The sequence below is a fragment of the Myotis myotis genome, unplaced genomic scaffold (genome assembly GCF_014108235.1).
Source record: "Myotis myotis isolate mMyoMyo1 unplaced genomic scaffold, mMyoMyo1.p scaffold_m19_p_11, whole genome shotgun sequence".
In the NCBI taxonomy this organism is placed as follows: Eukaryota; Metazoa; Chordata; class Mammalia; order Chiroptera; family Vespertilionidae; genus Myotis; species Myotis myotis.
Window position 1 is genome coordinate 3,434,360 of NW_023416315.1, and position 22,711 is coordinate 3,457,070.

A 22,711-nucleotide genomic window follows, 5' to 3' on the forward strand; every position below is an offset into this window, starting at 1 on the left:
GATTGGCTGCTTCCTCCACGCCCTCTACTGGGGATCGAGCCCGAAACCCGGGCACGTGCCCTTGACCGAAATGGAACCTGGGACCCTTCAGTCCACAGGCTGACGCTCTATCCAGTGGGCCAAACCAGCCAGGCGAGATTCACACTCTTAAAGCAAATGCCAAGCGGTAGTATTTTCTCAAGCTCCACAGCCCCCTCCACCACCAAGAAAAGGGTAGAAAGAGCAGGTGGAGAGGTTGCAGGGCCCACGGGGTTTGTAGAAAGCAGGTCGTCTCAGTCGCAGTCGAAACCCCCGTGTCACAGCGTGCGGGGCGGATGCTCTGAGAGGCTCAGGCACTGTGCGCAGCGCCCTGTGGCCTCCGGGGGGAATCACCCCCGGAGGCCGGGAGAGCAGCGGAGTCTCCCCACCTGACCCTGCGCAGGGCCCGGCCCCGCGTCCCGTTTATGTGGTCGAAAAACGCTGTGTACAGAACGGGGACCTTGGTGGCGGGCGATTCCGCTACTTTTTCCTTCTGAGCTATAAATACCTGGTATTTCCTCTTTAACAAAAAAGGAAAAGTGTCATCCCGCTGGGAAGCAACGGGATGGGAGATCTGATCTAAAAACCACATGTCCGCGGAGAAGGCCGCCGGCTGTGGGTCTCTGGGAGGATCGGTGAGCCGTGGAAAATGTGAGGCCACCTGACAGATACTGTGGCCTGAGTCACTGTCTGGGACGTGCCTGCTCAGGCGCTTGGGTCCGGCTCTCATGATGGACAGGAACTTGCTGTGGAGTCAGGCTCGCTCCCGTCTCTCCCAAGCCAAGTCTCCTGGCGGCTGTGAGGTCACCATGTCTGGAATTCTGGAAAAGACGTGCCCTGTAACTGTATCCTTGCGGGCCTGCCATTCCCTCCCCTTTGGGTGTTGCTTCTGCGCTGGGGGCGGCGCCCGAGTGTCAGACTGGCTCTTGGAGCCGCCCCGCGGGGCTGTCATTCTGTCGTTGCACCTCATAGATGCCAGGAGGGAAATACGGGGATATGGGGACATCGGACAGCGCCTTACTCCTCAACCCCAGGGGCGCCTCCTGGACGCACACGCTCATTGTTGCGAATGCGGCCTGCAGAGGCGGCCTGGCGGGCGTGGAGACTGGCAGGGAGGGTGGGCGCCTTTCCTAAAAGAATAAATAGGAAATGTGTGTGGAGCCCTGTGCTTGGTGAACGGAGCCTTCCCCGCAGAGTCCTTCATTTCCCGCCCGAGCGGATGTAAAACGGCTTTAACCCCCCCTCCCCCCCCCAGGTGAGATGAGGAATGACTTGTACATCACCGTAGAGAGGGGGGAGTTTGAGAAAGGAGGCAAGAGCGTGGCCAGGAACGTGGAGGTGGCGATGTTCATCCTGGACAGCGGCGGCCGGACCCTGAAGGTAAGGGGGCGGTTCTGGGGGAGCCAGTCCCCTGCCGGCGCTTTGGGCTCGTCCGGAGCGAGATTAGTTAATTTCTGACTTGAAGGATTTTCAGTCTTCCCTTTCTTCTCTATCCCCGGGGATGTTTTAAATCATTAAAATGCCGTTCAGAAAGGAACGTCGGAAAGCTAACGGGCTTTTACAGTTTAATTGTTTAATTAGCCGTGTCTGCAATCTCCTCCTAGCCGTTATTCTGTAAATACAGTATTTTAAAGCCATTTCGTATGTTTCCCTTTCATCTGTCATGGTTTTGGAGACAAATACTTCCAGTTGGCCGTTGGTAAAAGCAAACAAAAAGTCACACCTTTCACCCTGTGTGTTTTCATTTTGACCAAAGGGAGGCGTGGAGACGGGTGTGAGGAGCTGGGGAGACGGCCCCGGGTTCTCTGGGGAAGGGTGTTCTGTGTGAGCTTCCCGGGGGGCACAGCACGCCTTCACCGCAGAGGGCAAGTTCCCTGCCGTGGACTCGACCTTCACCCTGGCTGTGCCATTGTCCGCCTCGCACACGTCCCCGAGACCCACCCGTGCACGGGGCCCTGGGCGACCAGCCTCGGAGTGAAGCAGGCACCGCGGAGCCAGCCCCGTGACCCGAGTGTGTGTGGGGAGCAGGCAGATCCCCGAAGCCATCGCCGGCTGCTCTCACAGCAATCTCCAGGGCGCTGCCTTCATCGCCCCTTTTCTCCGTCAGGACTTCATCTCCTTCGGCTCCGGGGAGCCCCTGGCCGGCGAGTACCACTCCTTCGTGCTGTACCACAACAACAGCCCGCGCTGGGCCGAGCTGCTGAAGCTGCCCATCCCCGTGGACACGTTCCGGGGAGCGCACATCCGCTTCGAGTTCCGGCACTGCTCCAGTGAGTGGCCCTGGCCGGCGCGGCCGTGCGGGGTGTCGTGTGGAGTTGGGGTGAGGGCGCCGGAGCGCAGCGTTTAATGGTTGCCGTAGGGTAGATCCTCCCACTGTGGCCACTTCGAACCGTCAACGGGATGTCACCGACTTGCCCTTGGGGAGCGGGGTGCTCTGTGGGCCTTGTGCTCCGTGGGCCTCGTGCTCCGTGGGCCTCGTGTCTCTGTGAGTCTCGTGCTCTGTGGGCCTTGTGCTCCGTGGGCCTCGTGTCTCTGTGGGCCTCGTGCTCCGTGGGCCTCGTGCTCCATGGGCCTTGTGTTCTCTCTGAGTCTCGTGCTCCGTGGGTCTCGTGCTACGTGGGCCTCGTTCTCTGAGCCTCGTGCCCAGGGGCAGCCGGCTCCCACGTGCTTCTTGAGAACCTCCTGTGGTCTTGGCACTCACTCTTGGAGACGCCGAGCTTAGAATAAAGCAAAACAGAGAAGGAACCTGCCCTCCGTGGAGCTTACATCCCCAAGTGGGGGGTGGGATGTGATAAGAAAGGGGTGATACACAAGTGAAAGAAGATTACCCGTCATTTCAGATAATGAGCAAGTTAGTCAAGGAGTGGAAATTGCTGCCGAAGGGGCAGGGATGGGGGTGGAGGGGCCGCTGCCGACAGAGCTCCGTCGATGCAAAGGGCGCTGCCGAGTGCGGGCTGGATGGCTTGATCAGCGGCTTCTCCGCGGCCTGTGTCTCTGAGCCTTGTGTCGGCAGGTGCTTACGTGAGCCAGTAAGTCGTCGCCATCTTTGTCTTTCCCCACAGCCAAGGAGAAGGGCGAGAAGAAGCTGTTCGGCTTCTCTTTCATCCCCCTGATGCAGGAGGACGGCAGGACGCTCCCGGACGGCACGCACGAGCTCATCGTGCACAAGGTAACACGAGCAGGGGCTGGCGGTGGCAGGTCCCCGTGTCCCCCAAGATGCCGGGGGTCCACGTGGAACCACCATCCGGCTTAGGGGTGTAACTGGGTTTTCCTGGGGTGACAAAAACGTCTGTCAGCTCTATGCAGTGTCGTTTCTATGTTCTTTAAGATTAGCTAGCTCAGCCCAGCTGGTGTGGCTCAGTGGTTGCACCAAGAGGTCACTGGTGTGATTCCCGGTCAGACACATGCCCAGGTTGCAGGCTCGAGCCCCGGTAGGGGGCAGGCAGGAGGCAGCCGATCATTGATTCTCTCTCATAGATTTTCTATCTCCCTTCCCCTCTCCCTTCCTCTCTGACATCAATAAAAACAAGTGAAAAAGAATCCCAGTGCTGCCTGGTGAGTTAGGAGCCGAAAGCCTCTGAGAACGAGGACGGACAGGCTGTGAGACAGATGGGCAGCGTCGGTGGGCCGCACTGTAGAGGGGGTGTCGCCCTCCGCACGCCCTCGTAGGTGTGATGACAGCCCGTCCCCCACGCCCAGGGCCCTCGGCCCTCGCAGGAGGAGGATTGTGGGCTGCTCCGTGGGCATCGCGGGCGTCCATTTCCTCTGTCCTGTTCCCGCTGGTTTTAGCACAGAATGACCATCCTTGTCTGAAGAGAGAGTTACATCAGGAATGTGAAGCTGCCTGTTTTCAGATCTGCAGTTCTTCTTACCTTTGTTAGTAGCGTTTTCTGGGAGGGAGAGATTGCCCCCAGGGATGGACTGTCAGGTTCCCCTGAATACCGTCCCCTCCGGTCGCCCGTTCTCAAAGGAAGGAGTTGTTTCAAAGCTGCCTCAGCTGAGCTGTTGGAAGAACTTGAGCATTTTTTCCAAAATTCTGTGCTGCCCACCAGCCAGGCGCAGTGCACGGCTCCCTCTGTTCTGCTCCTCACGACCACACCAGGGGCTTAGAGACGGGCAGGGAAGTCCCACGGGGTAAGGAGCGTGGGACAGCCTCTCCTGTGGGAAGTGTCAGAGCTGGGGTTCCACCCCAGCCGGTCCCGGTCTGAACCCGAGCCTCGTTCCTCTTATACACCTCTGCTGCATTCCACTTCAAAGCCAGAATCTACTCATGATTCTGTTTGGACTGTCTCCCAGGTCATAAACACGAGAGCCGGAAACTGTAATTCTCAGGAGGCCCCCCCCGCCCCCCGGTCCTTTCTCTCTGTTTTTGAACAGTGCGAAGAAAACACGAACCTTCAGGACCCTACCCGCTACCTCAAGCTCCCCTTCTCCAAGGGCCTGCTCCTGGGGACTAGCAGCCTCGCCACCAAGACCACAAAGGAGTCTTTTTGGATCACGTCGTTCCTCTGTTCCACGAAACTCACCCAGAACGGTAGCGTCCCACCCTCTCGGGGTGCAGGGCTGGGGTTTGGTGGGCCTCGCTGGTCACCAGCCGGCAGTTCAGACCCTGGAGGAGAGCGACCCCTCTGGGGGGTATGGGGGGGGATGCCCAGGAAAACGGGACCGTCCTGACCCAGGTCTGTACAATGCATGTCACGTGAGGGCCTCATAATGACCCAGGATTGGAGCTCACGTACACAGCTTTCCAATCAACCCTCAGAACCACCTGCTTAAAAAATGAGAATAAGCCGGACCAGTGTGCTCAGTGGTTGAGCCCTGACCTATGAAGCAGGAGGTCCCGGTTCTATTCCCCGTCAGGGCACCTGTGTGAGGCAGCCAATCAATGAGTCTCTATCATGTTTCTCTCTCTCTCTTCCTCTCTGAAATCAATAAAAATATATTTTGAAAAAAAGAGGGAATAAAATGAGAGAGAACACCACCACCTTCCTCTCCCTGGCTTATGGCTCCATAGACACGCAGTTGCAGGCTGTGGCGTAAAGCCGGTTGGTGTTTAACTAGCGGGGATGGCTTTGGGGTGTAGGTTCCTGTCTGTGGCAGGGTGTTTAGGAAGCAATGATTAATGAAGCAAGGTGATCTGGACAAACATCCTGAAAGCCATGTCTGTGATGCGGGGAGTCAGACACACCTGGGTTCTTCCTCGTCACCACATGACGCGTCTGGCGCGCACCCCGAAATCCGCGTGAATGAGTCGGGGCCTGGTGTTGAGGAGAGCCCCCCGCAGGGAGGCCTTGCGCCTGGTGAAACGCTGTGCCTGCTCGGGCTCAGAGCTGCCGGTCTCTCGGAGGCGCAGGGCGGCGGCGGTGGCGGAGATGATGCCTCCTTGTGGGCATTGGGCACAGGCTTGAACACCTCTGGGTTCCTCGGGCCACGGCCTGTTTCTATACGCAGGACCCAGGACATGGTTCTCTCAGGCTTGTCTTCATTCTGGTCTCTCCCCTTCCAGAGTCTCTCTGGAGATGTGCTTTTTACAGTCAGCGGCATCCTCTATTCTGGGGGACCCTGACGGAAGGCTGTCAGCCCCGGGTTCAGAGATGCCATGTTGCCCAGACTTTATCCGTTAGTGGGTGGTGATGTTCCCTAAATAAGACCACATGGGCAGAGCGCTGTGTGGACTATCAAGCATTGACCAAACCTGGAGCATGTTGGGAGGCCATCGCCCGCCCTGGGGGTGGTGGGTGCTGGGAACACAGCAGGACCGAGCCTGGCGTGGCTGGCTGCCTTGGGTTCTCAGCCCGGCGGGGTGCAGACAGACAGCCACAGCCTCGGACGCGTGCTCTCGGGTGAGACATGAATTTCTGTTCTGTTCGAAGGCGACATGCTTGACCTTCTAAAGTGGAGAACCCACCCCGACAAGATCCCAGGCTGCCTCTCCAAGTTAAAAGAGATCGACGGCTCCGAGATCGTCAAGGTACACGCGGTCCCTGTCCCTCTCGGGGCCCTCGGGGTGGGGCTGGTCACTGTCCCTCTCGGGGCCCACGGGATGGGGCTGGTCGCTGGTCCCTGCCCCTCTCGGAGCCCTCGGGGTGGGGCTGTCCGGAGGGGAAGGACAGCCCCCATTTGATGAGGGGATTTCCTTCTTCTCTCCCTAACAGTTTCTGCAAGACACTCTGGACACCTTGTTCGGGATTTTAGATGAAAATTCCCAAAAGTATGGGTCGAAAGTGTTTGATTCTCTGGTGAGTTTGCATTCCCTTTCATCACATCTTAACAGTGTCGCCTGTCCCTCTGGACTCGCCCAAAGCCGTTCCGGAAACGGACACTGGAGAGCGTGAGGGTTCGCTTAAAAATCACGGAACGGCCTGTGCTTGCCTGTGGTTTCCTAAAGCCCCGTTTTCTTCTTAGGTTCACATCATAAATTTGCTGCAAGACAGCAAATTCCATCACTTCAAGCCGGTGATGGACACGTACATCGAGAGCCACTTCGCCGGGGCCCTGGCGTACAGGTGAGCCCTTCCTCCCGGCGTTGCTTTGCCACTGTGTGGTGGGCGCTTTTCTAAGCAGGCCCTCCCGCCTTTCCCCGCACTTTAGGGACCTCATCAAGGTGCTCAAGTGGTACGTGGACCGGATCACGGAGGCGGAGCGGCAGGAGCACATCCAGGAGGTGCTGAAGGTAACCCCAGACGAGGCCTCTCGGGGCGCCGGGCGTGGCGATGCCTCGGGGAACAGGCCCCTCCGCGCAGACAGGGGTGGGAGTGGCGCTCACTGCACCCCAAGGAGCTGACTCGCACCCTGGCCGCTGCAGAGCTGGGGACACTGGAAGGGACCCCGCCAGGCTCGCCCACTGCACCCGCTCGGGATGCACCTTCCTCCTCTGGGCGCCTGAACCCCTGGGGTCTGGGCTGGCGGGAGGGGGTTTGTGTGAGGACCGCAGGTGGGCGGTCACGCTTGGCCGTTCCCGGCTCTGGCTTTTATCACCATCTGGGAGCGATTCTTACATTTGCAGATTAGCAGGGACCACAGAAGGGAAACTGAGGTTTTACCGGGTCTCCTAGTTTAACACTGTCCACCTCCCGGGGCCGCGTGCTCAGGGGCACGTGGAGATGCTGAGGCCTCACTTGCACACATGTCCAAAGAGAACACAGCTTCTTAACGGGATGGCCCGGGAACTGCCCGGCCGTCTCCCGACGCCGGCTGTGGGGCACCCCCTATGCCATGTCGGTGGAGGAAGGTGGACAAGTGGGCCCTTAATATTAGGGCACGTGGATCACTGGGTCTGCTTGAAGGGAAGATTCTAAGTGGCGCGGTACACACTAGCAAAGCAAAATTCCTTCCGAAAACAGACTTCTTTTGTTAATTCAAAAATCTCTGAGGATTAAAACATTTTGTTTTTGCCTCTGAAGAATGACATAGAATTTTTATATTGATGTATTTAAAATTTAAAAAAATTGTTCAATGATAGTGGACATTCAGTATTATTCTAGTGTCAGGTGCACAGTATGGTGGGTAGACATGTGTGTAACTTACCGAGGGGTGAGGCCCCCCATGAGTCTAGGACCACCTGGCACCGTATGACAGTATCATGTAGCTATGACAGTATTAACGCCTGTCCTCCTGCTGTGCTTCACCTCCCTGTGACCGTTCTGTACCTGCCAGCTTATACTTCTCCCTCCCTTCCCCTCTCCCCCGGCCCCCCTGCTCCCTCCCTCTGGCAGCCACGCAGGGAAATGTTAAGTGATCCAGACGTCTTCCCTCATTAGGCCTCAGAGAAAAGGGACTCTTCTCCCACATACACATGCTGCTCAGCAGCCTCCCAGTCCTTTGCGTTTAAATCGGGGATTTGAAGTCTAGCGCTGTCCCGGCTCCCTGCCTGTCCTTGTGTGTCAGTCAGTGCCTTGCGCTCACTGAGGGTCACGGTGTCGCCGTTGTGCTGCAGGCCCAGGAGTACATCTTCAAGTACATAGTGCAGTCGCGCCGGCTGTTCTCGCTGGCCACGGGCGGGCAGCACGAGGAGGAGTTCCGCTGCTGCATCCGCGAGCTGCTCCTGTCCGTGCGCTTCTTCCTCTCGCAGGAGAGCAAAGGGGCCGGGCCGCTCTCTCAGTCCCAGGTGCGTTGCTTTTCTTTTTAAAGATATTTTTTATTGCCCTGGCCAGTGTGGCTCAGTGGGTAGAGCGTCGGCCTGCAGACCAAAGGGTCCGGGGTTCAATTCTGGTCAAGGGCAGCTATCTCCGTTGCAGGCTGCTCCTCGACCCGGGCCCTGGTCAGGGCACGTGCAGGAGGCAACCAATCGATGTGTTTCTCTCACATCGATGTTTCTCTCTGTCCTTCCCTTTCTCTTCCACTCTCTCTAAAAATCGATGGAAAAATACTCTTGGGTGAGGATTAATCAACCAAACAAATAAATACTTTTTATTAATTTCAGAGAGGAAAGGAGAGGGAGAGGGAGATAGAAGCATTAGTGATGAGAGAGAATCATTGATCGGCTGCCTCCTACACCCCCCACACTGGGGATCGAGCCCGCAACCCGGGCATGTGCCCTGACTGGGACTTGAACTGTGACCTCCTGGTTCACAGGTTGACGCTCCATCAACCCCTGAGCCGCGGGGCCGGGCCTCCCTGGTGTCTCACAGCTTGCTGCTGAGGGCGTGCCGGGGGTTGACCTGCGTTTCTCTCTTGAAGGCCGTGTTCCTGAGCTCCTTCCCCGCCGTGTACTCGGAGCTGCTGAAGCTCTTCGACGTCCGGGAAGTGGCCAACCTGGTGCAGGACACGCTGGGCAGCCTGCCCACCCTCCTGCACGTGGACGAGACGCTGCAGGCGGTGAAGCTGCAGTGCATCGGCCAGACCGTGGAGAGCCAGCTCTACACCAACCCAGGTGGGCGTCCCGCAGGGCAGAGCGCGCAGGGCAGCTCCCACGCCCGCCTCGCCTCCGTGGCCGCGGGGCAGCTCCCACGCCCGCCTCGCCTCCGTGGCCGCGGGGCAGCGAAGCCGTTCAGATGGCAGACGCCAGCCTCCTTCTCCATGGCCCTGGGCCCAGGTGGCGGGATAAGCCTGTTGAGGAGCCAGGCACACGCGTATGGCTACTCAACCCTGTTTCTGGAAGGAAGGGGAGCCCTGCTGGTGAGGGACTGGTCCCTCGGTGGGTGTAGGTGCGCTTCCTTGTCCTGGGAGGCCGGTGTGTTTGTGCAGGCGCTGAGGAAGGCTCCCTCCCGCCCTGAGTCCTTGGTTTGCGCCCTCTGATGTGTGTTAGGAAGAGAGTCACATACGCCTTTTCCCGTGAGACATCTCGCTACCTGGCTGGGGACCAGGCCAGTGCTGCACCAACAGGCAGACGTGGCCGCCCTCGCCTTGTCTGTGGCCTTAAGGAGACAGCTCTGCTGTGCGGCGTTGTGTTCGCTGGAGGCGGGCACTTCACTGATGCCCTTCACTGTTCACCTGACGGAAGGACCTTCCGTCCTTTGCTCTCGGCCTTTTTTATCACGAGACGAGGCTGATCTTGCCTGGTTTCTCTGCATCCGCTGTTAGTGTTGTGAATTGCACCGATGGAGGGTTCGGCCTTAAATCCTCAGGACAGACTTGTTTAATCATAGTGAGATATGTATCACCCGCATGGGTGTTGGTGACATTTTACACGGAGGTTTGCCTCTGTGTTGAGGGAGGTACCCATCTGTGGTTTTTTAAATCTCGTAATGTCGTTGGCCGATGTGGGCCTCGGCGATGCCTGCCTCCTTCAGTGAGTCCGTTGTGGTCCCTGTTTGCTTGGTTTTCTGGGAGAATTCACACAGACTTGTTACGGTTTCTTCTATAAAATGCTTCATAGGACTCATAGAAGCCACGAGGGCCTGGAATTTTCCTTGTAGGTTTCTAACAAGTTTAATTCCTTTGATCAGCATAGAGGTCCTTAAGTTATCCATTTTTTATGAACAAGTCAAGTGGAATTATAATTTATGCAAATGTAGGACGCATGGGTGTTTATAAACCAAGAGTGATTCCTCTGAGTTGTGCCCAAGGAGCTTACCCCCTGGATGAAGTGAATGAGATGGGCCTGGAGCAGAGAATCAGATGCTGCTCAATGGGGCACAGGGCTCCCCACGACAGACAGGCCTCACCATTAGACAGAGACCCAGCAGCCGTGGCCGGGCCCGGCCTGACAGGTCCCTGACAGGTGTGGGCTCGTGCTGCCCAGGAGGGGTCTGGAGGTTCCTCCACAGGAGACTGACCAGCCGAGAGAAGAGCTTCCGAAATGGGGGCTCCCCCCTTTGTGCCCCGCAGCAAAGCCTCGCCCGCCCACAAGCCGGGTGCTCGCTGGTGAGAGGGGTGACCATGGAAGGTCGCCAGGTCCTGTGAAAATCAGAGGCCAAAGGGAAGAAACGGACACACAAAGAAGAACTTGAAAGAGAAAGAGACTTCAGTGAGAAAATAAAACAAAACATCAAGAAAAGAGTCTGATTTCCCAAGAGACAAACCGTGCAGGCGTGAAACAAGGATGGGCGGTATCGGGAGAGGTCACCCCAAGAAGCAAACGTGAGCGGCCACGTCAGGGAAATGCAAGCGTCTGGTGTGAAAATTACTCTGAATTTCCTGGTGCAGCGACGGCCTAGAGCAGGTGGCCTAGAGCCTGTGTGCCTGCCCAGCTTGCAGGCCCGGGACACTGGCCTGGGAAGGAAGGAGGGACCCTTGGAGCAGAAATATATCGGAGCATAAACAGGGAAACTTAATCGAAGGCTTGGGGGGTAAAGTAAGGAAATAGCCCAGAAAGTTGGACAAAAAATAAGATTAAAAAAAAGTCAGAAAAAGTAGAAGATAGTTTAAGATTTTCTAAAAGAGGGATCTCTTACCCTTGGGCACAGCATGGCGGGACCTGGAGAGCATTATGCTAAGCAAAATAAGCCAGTCAGAGGAAGACAAGTACCACAGGATCTCACTCGTACGTGGAATCTAATGAACAAAATAAACTGATGAACAAAACAGATCCCGAGACATAGGAGTATGAACAGACTAAGGAATCTCAGAGGGAAGGGGGGAGAGGCGGGAAGAGATGAACCAGAGAACTCATATGCATATATGCATAACCCATGGACAGAGACAATAGTGTGGTGAAGGCCTGGGGTGGGGGTGGAGGGTCAATGGGGAAAAAAGGACATCTGTAATACTTTCAGCAATAAAGGTAAATTTAAAGAGAGAGAGATTCATGATGTGAATATAGGCAAAGTTCCAGACACAGGACAGAAAATAATGAAAGGGAAGGAAATCATCGTAGCCGTAATTCACGGCAAGTTCCCCGAGCGGAGGGATATGAGTTCATGGATTGAAGAGACCAAAACACAAGGAGTAATCATGAAATTTTGAATTACCAGGAATAATTTCCCAAAAGCTTTCAAAAAGAGATCGACTAAACCAAAACCAAACAAGACTCCAACCACGCACAGAGGGCCGGACGTCAGAATGGCGGCACACCCCAAGTGTTCATTTCTCTGTGTGCCCTGAGTCTTCAGTGGGGCTGGGAGCCGAGAGGCGAGTGAAATAAACCACATCGTGTCCGCCCTCTAGGAAGCCAGTGGGTGACCCATCTCAGTGGAAAACCAGGAAATGGCCCGAGAAGCATGCCATTTTGATATTTGGAGGTAAAACAAGCACTTTTTAAAAAAACATTTCTTTTTGAAAAACATATATTTTTATTGATTTCAGAGAGGAAGAGAGGAGAGAGAGATAGAAACATCAATGATGAGAATCATGGATCTGCTGCCTCCTGCACGCCCCCTGTTTGGGATCAAGCTCGCAACCTGGGCATGTGCCCTTGACTGGAATTGAACCCGGCACCCTTCAGTTCACAGGCTGACGCTCTGTCCACTGAGCCAGACCAGCTCAGGCTAAAAACCCTATTTCAGTAAAAGAGTGAAACCCTTTTGCGTGCAGGAATCATGGGTTGGGAAAAGGAGCTACTGGCTTTGAACATGGACCGTGTGGGACTGGCACCTTCTTAGCTACCTGTGCTAACAAGGTATCATCATCCCATTCCTGACACTGATGAAGTGGAGGAAGGGGCTGTGCAGGGACGCTAACGGCTCCTCCCTGCAGATTCCAGGTGCATCCTGCTGCCCGTGGTCCTGCATCACCTGCACATGCACCTGCGGCAGCAGAAGGACCTGGTGGCGTGCGCGCGCATCCTCAGCAATGTGTTCTGCCTCAGCAAGAAGAACAGCTCGGTGAGTAGACACCCGTCCTCGCCGCTCCCGGACCTAAAGCCTTAACTGTCTTCAAAGACCCCTGTGGAGTCACCCCCGACGCCCTCCCTTCCATCTGCAGCTGGGTTGGACTTTGTGCTTTTCCTCTGGGGGAATTTTTTTTCATCTTGTGGGGTGGCTGTAACCCCCAATAACCTGGGTTTCTGAAGCTTGTATTTTAAGAAAGAACCGTGTCCCCATAGGAAGAGGAGACTCCTCGCCTCCCACGTGTCTTTTTATTTCTTTCAACGTATTTTTATTGATTTCAGGGAGGAAGGGAGTGGGAGAGCGAGATAGAAACATCTGTGATGAGAGAGAAACATTGATTGGCTGCCTCCTGCACACCCCCTACAGGGGATGGAGCCCGCATCCCAGGCATGAACCCTGACTGGGAATCGAGCCAGGACCTCCTAGTTCATAGGTTAACGCTCAACCACTGAGCCGGACTGTCTTTCATCTCGATATGAGAAGGCTCTGTGGGAGATGAAGGGCCGCGCGAGGGAAGTCTGCGGGGGCCTGTCTGGGATGGGATGGTGATGCTTGGCCATGGCCTGTGGACACTGTGGGAGCCGAGGAAAGCCCCGGAACCTCGGGTATCTTGCCCCACAGCCGTTCCCCATCCTCCCAGAATCCTAGCCTGCTGTCACTGAGGGGATTCTGTCAGTTCCTGACGCAGTGCGAGGCCTTCGCACTGGAAGTTCAGTGCAGATGGGGAAATCGCACACTTGCTTGTCAGTGGGACAGCTCGGGCATGCACGCCGCAGCTCGGGCCTGATGTGACAGCCACACGGAGGGTCCTGCTCCAGCTCCGCCTGCAGCTGCGATTAAGCATCTTGCTCGTCTGTCACATGATGGCGAGGGTGAGCCCTCCGTGGCTCTGCCCCCACTGACAGCTCTGCAGGTCTCCCGCTTCTGGCCCTCCGTGGTGGCCGCCTGAAGGGTCGGCTGGCCGGTGACGGGGCTCCAGGGGAGGGGACGAGGGCAGCTGTGTCTGAATGTGGAGGAGACCTGGCTGGGTGGGGCGATGGGTCCTGGGCAGCCTCCAGGCCCAGGCCCGCGGGTGACTTGGGACTAGGTCCCCGCAGTGACAGGGAAGGCGTTCATTTTGCCTTAAGACACCCTCTACCCAGTTCAGGAGCCCGCTCTGCGGAGCCTGGTGAGCTGGCGGGCCACACTGCGGCTGCTGGGCGAGTGCCGCGAGCTCGCTCACGCGGGAACCTGTGGCGGCTGCCCGTGGGGGGCTCCCGTTCCCCTGGGCGCTGCGTCAGGGGACTCGGCCACACGGTGCTGGGGTGGGGTGGTGGTCTCTGCTTTGGGAGGAAACCATGGTGGTTTTCTCACGCGTGTAAGAAAGTTCATCCTGGAAACCCCGCCCAGGGCTCTTTCAGGCTCGCTCTTTCCACGTGTTCTCTTGGGGGGAGCACTTGGCAGAGCCTTGTCTCGGGCGGGTGGAGAGTCCAGATCACTCCCCGTGGGCAGCGCGGAGGCCTGGCCGCCCAGAACTGGAGGCCTGGGGAGGGTGAACTTGCTTCAGGAGGGCAGCGCCACCTGGTCACTGGCCTGAGGTCGCAGCGGCAGCTGATGGCGTTTCCGAGTGTGAGTGCCTGTGCTCACATCAGCAGGCGGGGCTCCTGATGACAGTCACGTTCACAGAGCGTCATTCGCACTTCACACCGAGTTCTGGGGAACGGCCTGTGCGATTCGGGCACTGAGAAGAGGGGTGTGCGCACCACCTGAGATAGAAACATATGGTGGACTTTCAGAAGCCAGAGGACTTTCCGGGGTGGGGGGAGGGGGCGGGCTCGGGTGCAGACGGGCAAGCTGATGCGCTCAAGGCCGAATCCGTCCTGTGTCCGTCCCAGGGCCTCACTCCCCTTTGTATGTGGGTCCCGGGTACCTGCTGCACAGCCGGCGTGTGTGCTGGGCGTCAGCTTCTCGCTGCCTCCGCCCTGGTTTTCTGTAAGAAGGTCGCTCCCGGGCTGACCCAGGGGACGTCCAGGGCCGCACAGCTCCGAGCTCTCCGGCGCCTCCTTCTCTACTTGGAAACGCTCTTTCCCCCTTTCCCCGAGAGAGCGGGGCGCCGTGAGCAGAACGCCCTGAGCACGCGGCCTTTCTCTCTGCAGGAGAAGTCGGTGCTGGAGGAGATCGACGTGATCGTGGCCAGCCTGCTGGACATCCTGCTGCGGACCATCCTGGAGATCACCAGCCGCCCGCAGGCCTCCGGCGCCGCCACGCGGCTTCACTTCCAGGACGTCACCGTGAGTCCCCAGCCAGCGGCCGCGGGGCCGGGCGGGTGCGGGCCAAAGCCGCGGTCGCTGGGAGGGTGGGTGCTGCGGGAATCCGGGCTCTGGCCTGGGGTGTCGAGCACGAGAACTTCAGACAAGCACAGCAGAGTGTGGCAGACGGGCCTGTGCTCAGCCGGTCCCCGCGTGCCCACAGCCGGGCAGAATCACATGCGAAGGAAGCAGCATTTGTAACCGCGAGGGTCCCGAGGCCCGGGATGGGGGGTGTGGACTGATGGCCACGCGTGTTACTGCGTGAAAGCTGCCTCCCGCACGGTTAGATATTGTAAAGGGAACCTGTTACTAGGGTGTTGTTTTCTCCAGCCGGAGAGAGCTTTTTAAAGTTCAAAGAACAGTTGGTGAAAGAACAAAATGTACCATCCTTCTTAATTTTTTAAAAATATGTTTTTATTGATTTCAGAGAGGAAGCGAGAGGGAGATAGAGATAGGAACATCCATGATGAGAGAGAATCATTGATCAGCTGCCTCCTGCACACCCCCTACTGGGGACCGAACCCACAACCCAGGCCTATGCCCTGACTGGGAATTGAACGGTGACCTCCTGGTTCATAGGTCGATGCTCCACTGAGCCATGCTGGCCGGGCCATCTTTTTTCTTTAAATACGTATTATACTGCCTACCTCTTAGCACTGATGGCGTAATGAAAGAAGGCGTAGTAACTGCTGAATCAAAGGTTAGGGGCCTCATTGCCATGCCTCCTTGCGTGTGTGCAGTTACTTCCCTAGTAAGAAGCCTTCACCCCAGTGAGGAATTCCACTCTGAATTTAGAAATTCATGTACAACAAGGAAATGGTTCTCTGGGGAGAGACTTTGACTGTGACATGATGGTGAATTTAGAGTAAGAAGACTTCATAGAGGGAGTTTGGGCCATAGTGGTTTTTTAAAATGTTCTGTTTTAGAGTAGTTTAAAGCAAGTCACTGATGTATCTATGTCTTGTTGAAAAACATGCTTGTCTGTCTGTGTTTTAATTAGGGGGAGTTTGTTGCTTGTCTCCTGTCCCTGTTACGACAAATGACAGACAGGCATTATCAACAGCTTCTTGACAGTTTCAGTACAAAGGAGGAACTGAGGGTAAGTGGCAGCTAAAGTTTTTAATGTCCCTTCTGAACTTCTCTCGCTCTTCTTCAGCGTTGTCCGGACAGTCCCTTGACAGTTGCTTTACTACTTTCCATTAAACTTTCAGCTGCCTTTTCTCTGCTTTGTCCACACATCTGCTCATCCGTGTTGGCTCTGTCAGGCAAGTATGTCAGACTCGCGGCCGGCATGCGGCCTGCGGGCTGTGAGTTTGACATGCTTGCTGTAAAGTTTCTATGTTCATGCAAAGTAATTAACGCTTATCTTGGACAAGAACGTAGCATTGAAAACACCTGTCATCAGCCTGCAACAGGCCAGAAACAGAGTACCAGAGCTGAGGAGACTAACCCTAGTTCAGTGGCCTTGGGACTATCGCCCTCAGGGAAGATAAGGGCTTACTGAGATATGTTGGCTGGTTCCATCCCTATGAAACCCCTGTGTGAGATTCCGGCTGCTGTGTGCTGGTGCGGGAGGCAGAGTTGAGCTGATATTCTCAGCCAGCCTGTAGCCTAAGCCATACGCTGTGCTCGTCTGACACGCTGACAAGCAATAAAAAATATTGATGTTTCTAAATATCTGGTCGTGGCCGAGATTTAGGCCACTCCGCTGCTTCCTTCATGGCATTCCCTGAGAGCTTGGAAGTTGATTGTCCTCAGTGGGAGAAAGGACCTGTCGCCTGTCCTTTTGTTGCTTTTATTTCTCTCCATCCCTCCAGTTTTCCTCTGGGGACCCAGACATTATCAACAGCTTCGTGATGGGAAGGTTCTGAACTGCGGGGGGTGAAGTCTAGGCCAGTGGGGACAGTCGCCCTGACGGCACATGACTGGAAGCCTTCCCAGGGCCTGGGGGGGCACTTGTACATTTTTAAAAACATAGACAATGCGTAAGGGTCACGTATCTCTGACTCTGAACTGCCTGGAGGAGGTCGTCTGATCTCAGAAGAACCCGTCAGCCAGTCCGGAGCGGTCGGCAGCGGAGTCAGAGGAAGCGAAGAGTAGGCTCAGGCAGATGTAGACTCGAGCGGGCGGGTGATGGGCATGTTCATGCTCCAGCCCGAGCGCCCATGTTTCTCATGCTTACAGCCACTCTTGAGTTTAGGATTTCAGTGGGTGAGAAGCGCTGGACCGCTACACACAGAAGGCCACCTTGTGGTTGAAAAGGAGGATGGTGCTGCAGTGATTAACTTCCATCAGATGTGGATGAGCCATTCTTCACTGAGGAAGTCTGGCCGCCATAATTCAGTCCTTTAAATCCCCAGAGTTATTAAGGGCAGCAAAGTCCTGCCGTTTCTCCTCCGCGGCCCGCGCGTGCTATGGGCGCTGAGCGTGAGGCACAGTGTCGCAGAAGTGCGTGGGCGCAGGGCCAGAGGCTGCCACTTGGCCTTGTTAATTCTTCCCTTCTCTGGGACACGGCGTTATTTTAGAAATGAACAAAAGCAAAAAGTAAGAAGTGATTAGGGTTTTTTCCTTCCTCTGTCGTCAGTAATGGTTTATTGTACACCCACCTTCTCCTGCGGGCTGACATTCATCCACGTCCCTGGCATTTTATGTGGGAGGAGAGCAGTGAGGGTCCTGTGCTCTGTGGATTATGACTTTCCATGCAGAACTGTGGGGCGGCCTTTAAGGCATGAGGTTGGTTATACACGTTCCGGAAGTTACGTAGGACGTTGTAACCTTTCATTGTCCTTTGTGTACTGGCTCAAAAACCGTATCTGCCGGGCTGGCGTGGCTCCGTGGTTGAGCGTCAACCTATGAAATCAGGAGCTCACGGTTCGATTCCCGGTCAGGGCACAGGCCCAGGTTGTGAGCTCAATCCCCAGTGTGGGGTGTGCAGGAGGCAGCCCATCAGTAATTCTCTCTCCTCATTGATGTTTCTCTCTCTCCCTCTCCCTTCCTCTCTGAAATCAACAAAAATATATGTTTTTTAAAATCCTATCTGATTAAGCCTTACTCCAACTTTAAGCCTTGAGGACTCCACGTTACCTACAGGACAGAGCCCCAGGTCTCAGCAAGCCTTCTCTGTCCTCAGTCTACCTTCTATCCACAGTTCCTCGGCTGCTTTCAAACCCCTCGCCCCAGACAAACATTGTCTGTTCCTAACAAACCACCTGCGTACGTTTTAATTCATCGGGATCTTCCTTTTGTTTTGTTTTTTTTGTGAATCCTCACCTGAGGATAGTTTTTCGTTGAATTTTTAGAGAGAGTAGAAGGGAGGAGGAGAGGCAGAAAGAGAGAAACATCGATGTGAGAGAGACATATCGATTAGTTGCCTCCCTCACGTGCCCTGACCAGGGCTGCGGGGGTGGGGATCGAGCTCACAATCGAGATACGTGCCCTTGACTGGAATCAAACCTGTTCTCAATGTATGGGTTGGTGCCAAAGAAGCTAAAATAAATTCTTGTCTAAATATTTACGAGCTTGAGCAGAGCTGTCGGAGTATGTTACACACACACACGCACACACACATGTACACACGCACACACATGTACACACACGCACACGCACACACGTATGTTTCTTCGTTTTTAAGAGTCTGCCTTTCTGCCTTCTGATGATTTGAGTGACAACCACAATCTTATATTCAAGCAGCTTACATGTTTAACATAATGTGTTACTGGGTTTGACAAATAAAACTTTTGTGTTTGGGGTTGTGGTTGTTGTTTTTACATTTTCGGCAACACCATCCTGTTGCCTTCAATCAAATTGTTAGAGATATTTTCCTAGTAGCCCTTCAGGTTACAACAAAAATTCTTTAAGGGTCAGTTAATGAATCTAAATCGAAGCTAGACTGCACCCATCTCTTTCTGAGTCGGGCCAGCGACGTTTCTGCACTCCATGCGGTGTGTGACCATGTGCTGTGGCCTCCTGGGCCCCCCTGATCAGGTGCGAAGGGGAGGTATCGCCACCTCTGACAACAGCGTGTTTCCAGGTGACCTGTGGAAAAACATCTCCAGAAATGCCATCGCCCTCTGGCCTGACATCTCTGAGAGGAATGCCTGCACAGGCCATTGTAATTGGAAAATGAATTTTACATAGGAGGGGAGTGTTTCTGCACTACCCTAGCTGCGAAGCATGGGTCGCTGGGTCCACTCACACCACTGTGTGTGTGTGCCCGCACACGTGTGTACGTGCGTGTGCGTTACAATAACCAATTATCGCAGTGAGATGGTCTGTTTCTCCCTCACCCAAGGACTTCCTGCTGCAGATATTCACTGTGTTCCGAACATTGATACGGCCCGAGATGTTCCCCAAGGACTGGACTGTGATGCGCCTGGTGGCTAACAAGTAAGACCTTTTTTTTTAAAAAAAAAAAATTTTTTTATTGTCTTTTTAGAGAGAGAGGAAGGGAGAGAGAGAGAAACATCAATGATGAGAGAGAATCATTGATCAGTTGCCTTCTGCACGCCCCACACTGGGGGTTGAGCCCACAACCTAGATATGTGCCCCATAACAGGAATCAAACCAGTGACCTCCTGGTTCATAGGTCCGTGCTCAACCACTGAGCAACACGGGCCAGGCTAGTACGACTTCTATATTGATGATACTTGAAGCTCATCATCCAGGGTTAGAGCGGAGGACAACAGATGTTTTTAGTTTGATGTCAAGCTCAAGGTTGCCAAGTCCTGGGGTCCTTTTCCTCTGCCTTTGAATTACCTTCTCTCACTGCTTTTAAAAAACCACTACTACTTGTTTTAAACAGGTGGTACATTACTGTGGTTCAAAGTCAAATAGGAGGCACCCGATCAGTGATTCTCATTGATGTTTCTGTTCCTCTCTCCCTCTCCCTTCCTCTCTGAAATGAATAAAAACATATTTTTAAAAAATCGGACAATAGAACAGATAGATGATGCCCTGAGAAACCCCACCCCCTCCTTGTTTATCCCCTGCCCAGCCTGGGGAAACCACCTGTTAGTTCAGTTACTTCCACGGTCCCTGCACCAGGGTCCCTAAGTCCGAGCCTCGCAGGAGGCAGAACGTGGGCATTCTTCTGTACATGGCTCTTTCCTTCACAGTCCTGGCGATCGTCCCACAGTCGTACATGCAGAGCCCCTTGTTCTTTACTGTTTTATTTTCCCTTTTCTTTTCCTTGTACAGCTGTATAGTATTCTTCTGCATTGTGTGGAGTTCCTAACTTTCTCTGTGTTACTTTGATCCCTAGCGTGATCATCACAACGGTTCTCTACCTGTCAGACGCACTTCGTAAGAACTTCTTAAATGAAAACTTCGATTATAAGGTAAGTATTACGCGCATAACTATTCGACTTGGGGTAAAGGTTTCACCTGGCACTCAAGGAAATGGCCTCATTTGTTTGTTTTCTCTTAATCATAGGAAAGTCCATTTATTCTGGCTACCTCAAATTCACCTCGGGCCATCTACAAGAGTTTTCATTATATGTGTGAGCAAGTCAGGGCTATATGGTGCTTACCCGCTGGGTGGAATCCCAGTGCCTAAGAGGAGACAGTGCTGTGTCATAACCAGAATTTAAAAAAAATATTTGTTTTATTGACTTCAGAGAGGAAGAGAGGGAGAGAGAAAAAAATCAATGATGAGAGAGAATCATCGATTAGCTGCCTCATGCATGCCCCCCACTGGGGATTGAGCCCGCAACCCAGGCATGTGCCCTGACCAGGAATGGAACTGTGACCTCCTGGTTCAGAGGTAGATGCTCAACCACTGAGTCACGTTGGCTGGACTCGTTACCATAATTTTTAATTCTTTTCTTCTCTTTGTGACCCTCATGCATGACTAAGGGGACTTAGAACATAATGTTTTTAAGACATATCTTAAGATAGAGTTTATATGAAGAAAACGCTTACAAAGTAATCCCATTTTTTTAGAATAAATTAATGTGAAGGAAAAAAATGATTAGTAAAGTTCTCTAAGGCAGAACTCTGCGTCTGTGATGTGCTTGGGTCTCTAATAAGAGTTCTTGGCCTACTTTTTCAGGGGCAAACAGGAAATGGTGAAGAGGTGAGCGGGGCTGTGCTGTCTCTCCTTCAGGATGTCTATGCTTTGGGGCATCTTTATTTCTTATTATTTTTTAAATAACATCTTTCACATTAAACATTTAATAAAATGTCCTTATTGGTTAACTAGAAAATATAAAAAAAATCCCACATATATAATAAGACCAATGGAATTTTAATAGTTGCGTAATATTTCTTTATATCAGACCTTATATCAGACTTTATAATAATTAACCTGTCAAAACTTCATAATCAAAGCTCTACTTTTTAATACTTTGGTTGTTTCTAATTTTGTTCCTATAAATTATTCTTTTTTATGTACATCCTTACAAAATAAAACTTGGCATATGTCCCCAATTATTTCTTTGAATAAATGTTTATAAGTGGAATTGCTGAGTTAAAGGTTGTACCACCCATTTGATTATCTATATCTACAACACCAACACTGGGAGAGACTTTTTTTTTTTTTTTGACAATTTGATGAGATAAAATCTTTTTTGCTCTAATTTGCATTTCTTAATAGTTATTAGTTATTGACTAAAATCCATATTTTGTGACCTTTGTTCATTATTTTGCGGGGGTTCTATCATACTTTTTAATTGTGAGAACTCTTTATATATGAAAGATATTAACCCTTTTTAATTTTACTTGGTATCAATAGAGAAGTAGTTTCTTTCCTTATATCTTATCTTTTTGGTTAAGTTTATTGTCAGCGATTTTATTCTGGTCTCTCTCTGATGCTGTTTTGGGGGTAAGAAAACTTTGAATCAAACGATTTGCGTGGGCGGGGAAGTTTTATATACTGCCTGAATTTAAAGCAGTTGGCATTTCCAAAGAACTGTATGCATCCTTTTGAGTTCTACATTGAAAGGAGCTCCAAAAAGGAATTCGCACAGGAATAACGTGATTCGTCTCATACCTCTGCCTCCTTGGAGACACACAGTTATAAGAGAAACGAAATGTATTCCATGTAAATGTGCCAGAGAGCTCCTGACACCTGGGACGCCACGTGGAAGCAATAGAGAAAAAGAGAGTATTTATTTAGTTTACTTCCTTATTGTGGGCATTTAAAGCACATGTAAAAGTAGGGAGAGCAGCATAAGGAACTCCCGTGTACCCATAACCAGCTTCTACTGTTATCAACTCAGGACCATCTGATGATATCAGCCATACCCTCTCCACTTACCTCTCCACGTATCATCTCACTTCCCCTGTAAATATTTCTGTGACGACATAATACATAAATCTTTAATTTTTGTTTCAGATCTGGGATTCGTACTTCTTCCTTGCGGTCATTTTTATAAACCAGCTGTGTCTGCAATTGGAGATGTTCACACCTTCCAAAAAGAAAAAGGTATTAGAAAAGTAAGTACCGGTGTGGAATCAGATGGGAGCATGAGGCATAGCAAGTACGGTGCCTTTTAAAGGGTGTTTAGTTCAAACGATTCATAGATCAGATGTTCGTGCCGGAAATTACAGTGGAGAGGAGATGACCAAGAGGACAAGAAGCAGTCTTTTCTGGGAATTTCAATATTTTGAACTTATTTAAACTTTTTTATTTGTCCTCAGTCTTTCAGGATTCAAAATTACTACCAAAGTGAACATTATGAGGCAAATCTGTTTTATTAAAGATTTATATGAAGATTTGAATGAGAGGCATCAAGACATGCACATTGAAATCTTTCATTAAACACATACTGACTTTTAACTCAGACTGATCGTATCCTAGAGACACAGATCTGTCTTTGTTCCAGAGGCGCTGTGTCAGGTCTGGTTTCGGTTCTGTTTCAGGTATGGCGACATGCGGGTGACAATGGGCTGTGAGATCTTCAGCATGTGGCAAAACCTGGGTAAGTGATGAGAAGAGAAGCCACGGGCATTTCACAGCTCAGCACCGCACTTTTCACTGTCTGAGTGAAGAGGGCAATTTACCAAGGACAGGTTTTGAAACCAAGTGTCTAAATCAGTGAAGGTATCTATACAAAGTAATGACACGCTGGCATTGGTTAGGGTTAAAACTAACTCTTTAAATTGCTGTCTGCTTGAAAAAAGTCACCTCATCTTCATGGGTTTCATTATTATGGAGTGATAAATTTTATAATCCAGCTCACTCCAGTAATACATACA

General features: G+C 52.7%; 1 protein-coding gene across 3 annotated transcripts in view; it reads left to right on the forward strand.

The window, feature by feature from the left end:
• The window catches only part of DOCK4 (dedicator of cytokinesis 4), a 198,877-nt gene that overhangs the window by 132,216 nt on the left and 43,950 nt on the right, over positions 1–22,711 (forward strand). For all 3 annotated transcript variants that reach the window (XM_036327289.1, XM_036327291.1, XM_036327290.1), the window contains exons 14-30: positions 1,274–1,398; positions 2,126–2,288; positions 3,081–3,187; positions 4,396–4,552; positions 5,892–5,989; positions 6,174–6,257; positions 6,424–6,524; positions 6,610–6,691; positions 7,955–8,125; positions 8,698–8,890; positions 12,094–12,221; positions 14,363–14,497; positions 15,516–15,614; positions 18,807–18,901; positions 19,776–19,851; positions 21,849–21,949; positions 22,376–22,434. In XM_036327289.1, coding sequence (XP_036183182.1) covers positions 1,274–1,398; positions 2,126–2,288; positions 3,081–3,187; positions 4,396–4,552; positions 5,892–5,989; positions 6,174–6,257; positions 6,424–6,524; positions 6,610–6,691; positions 7,955–8,125; positions 8,698–8,890; positions 12,094–12,221; positions 14,363–14,497; positions 15,516–15,614; positions 18,807–18,901; positions 19,776–19,851; positions 21,849–21,949; positions 22,376–22,434 — 1,974 coding nt within the window. The remainder of the gene's footprint in view (positions 1–1,273; positions 1,399–2,125; positions 2,289–3,080; positions 3,188–4,395; positions 4,553–5,891; positions 5,990–6,173; positions 6,258–6,423; positions 6,525–6,609; positions 6,692–7,954; positions 8,126–8,697; positions 8,891–12,093; positions 12,222–14,362; positions 14,498–15,515; positions 15,615–18,806; positions 18,902–19,775; positions 19,852–21,848; positions 21,950–22,375; positions 22,435–22,711) is intronic.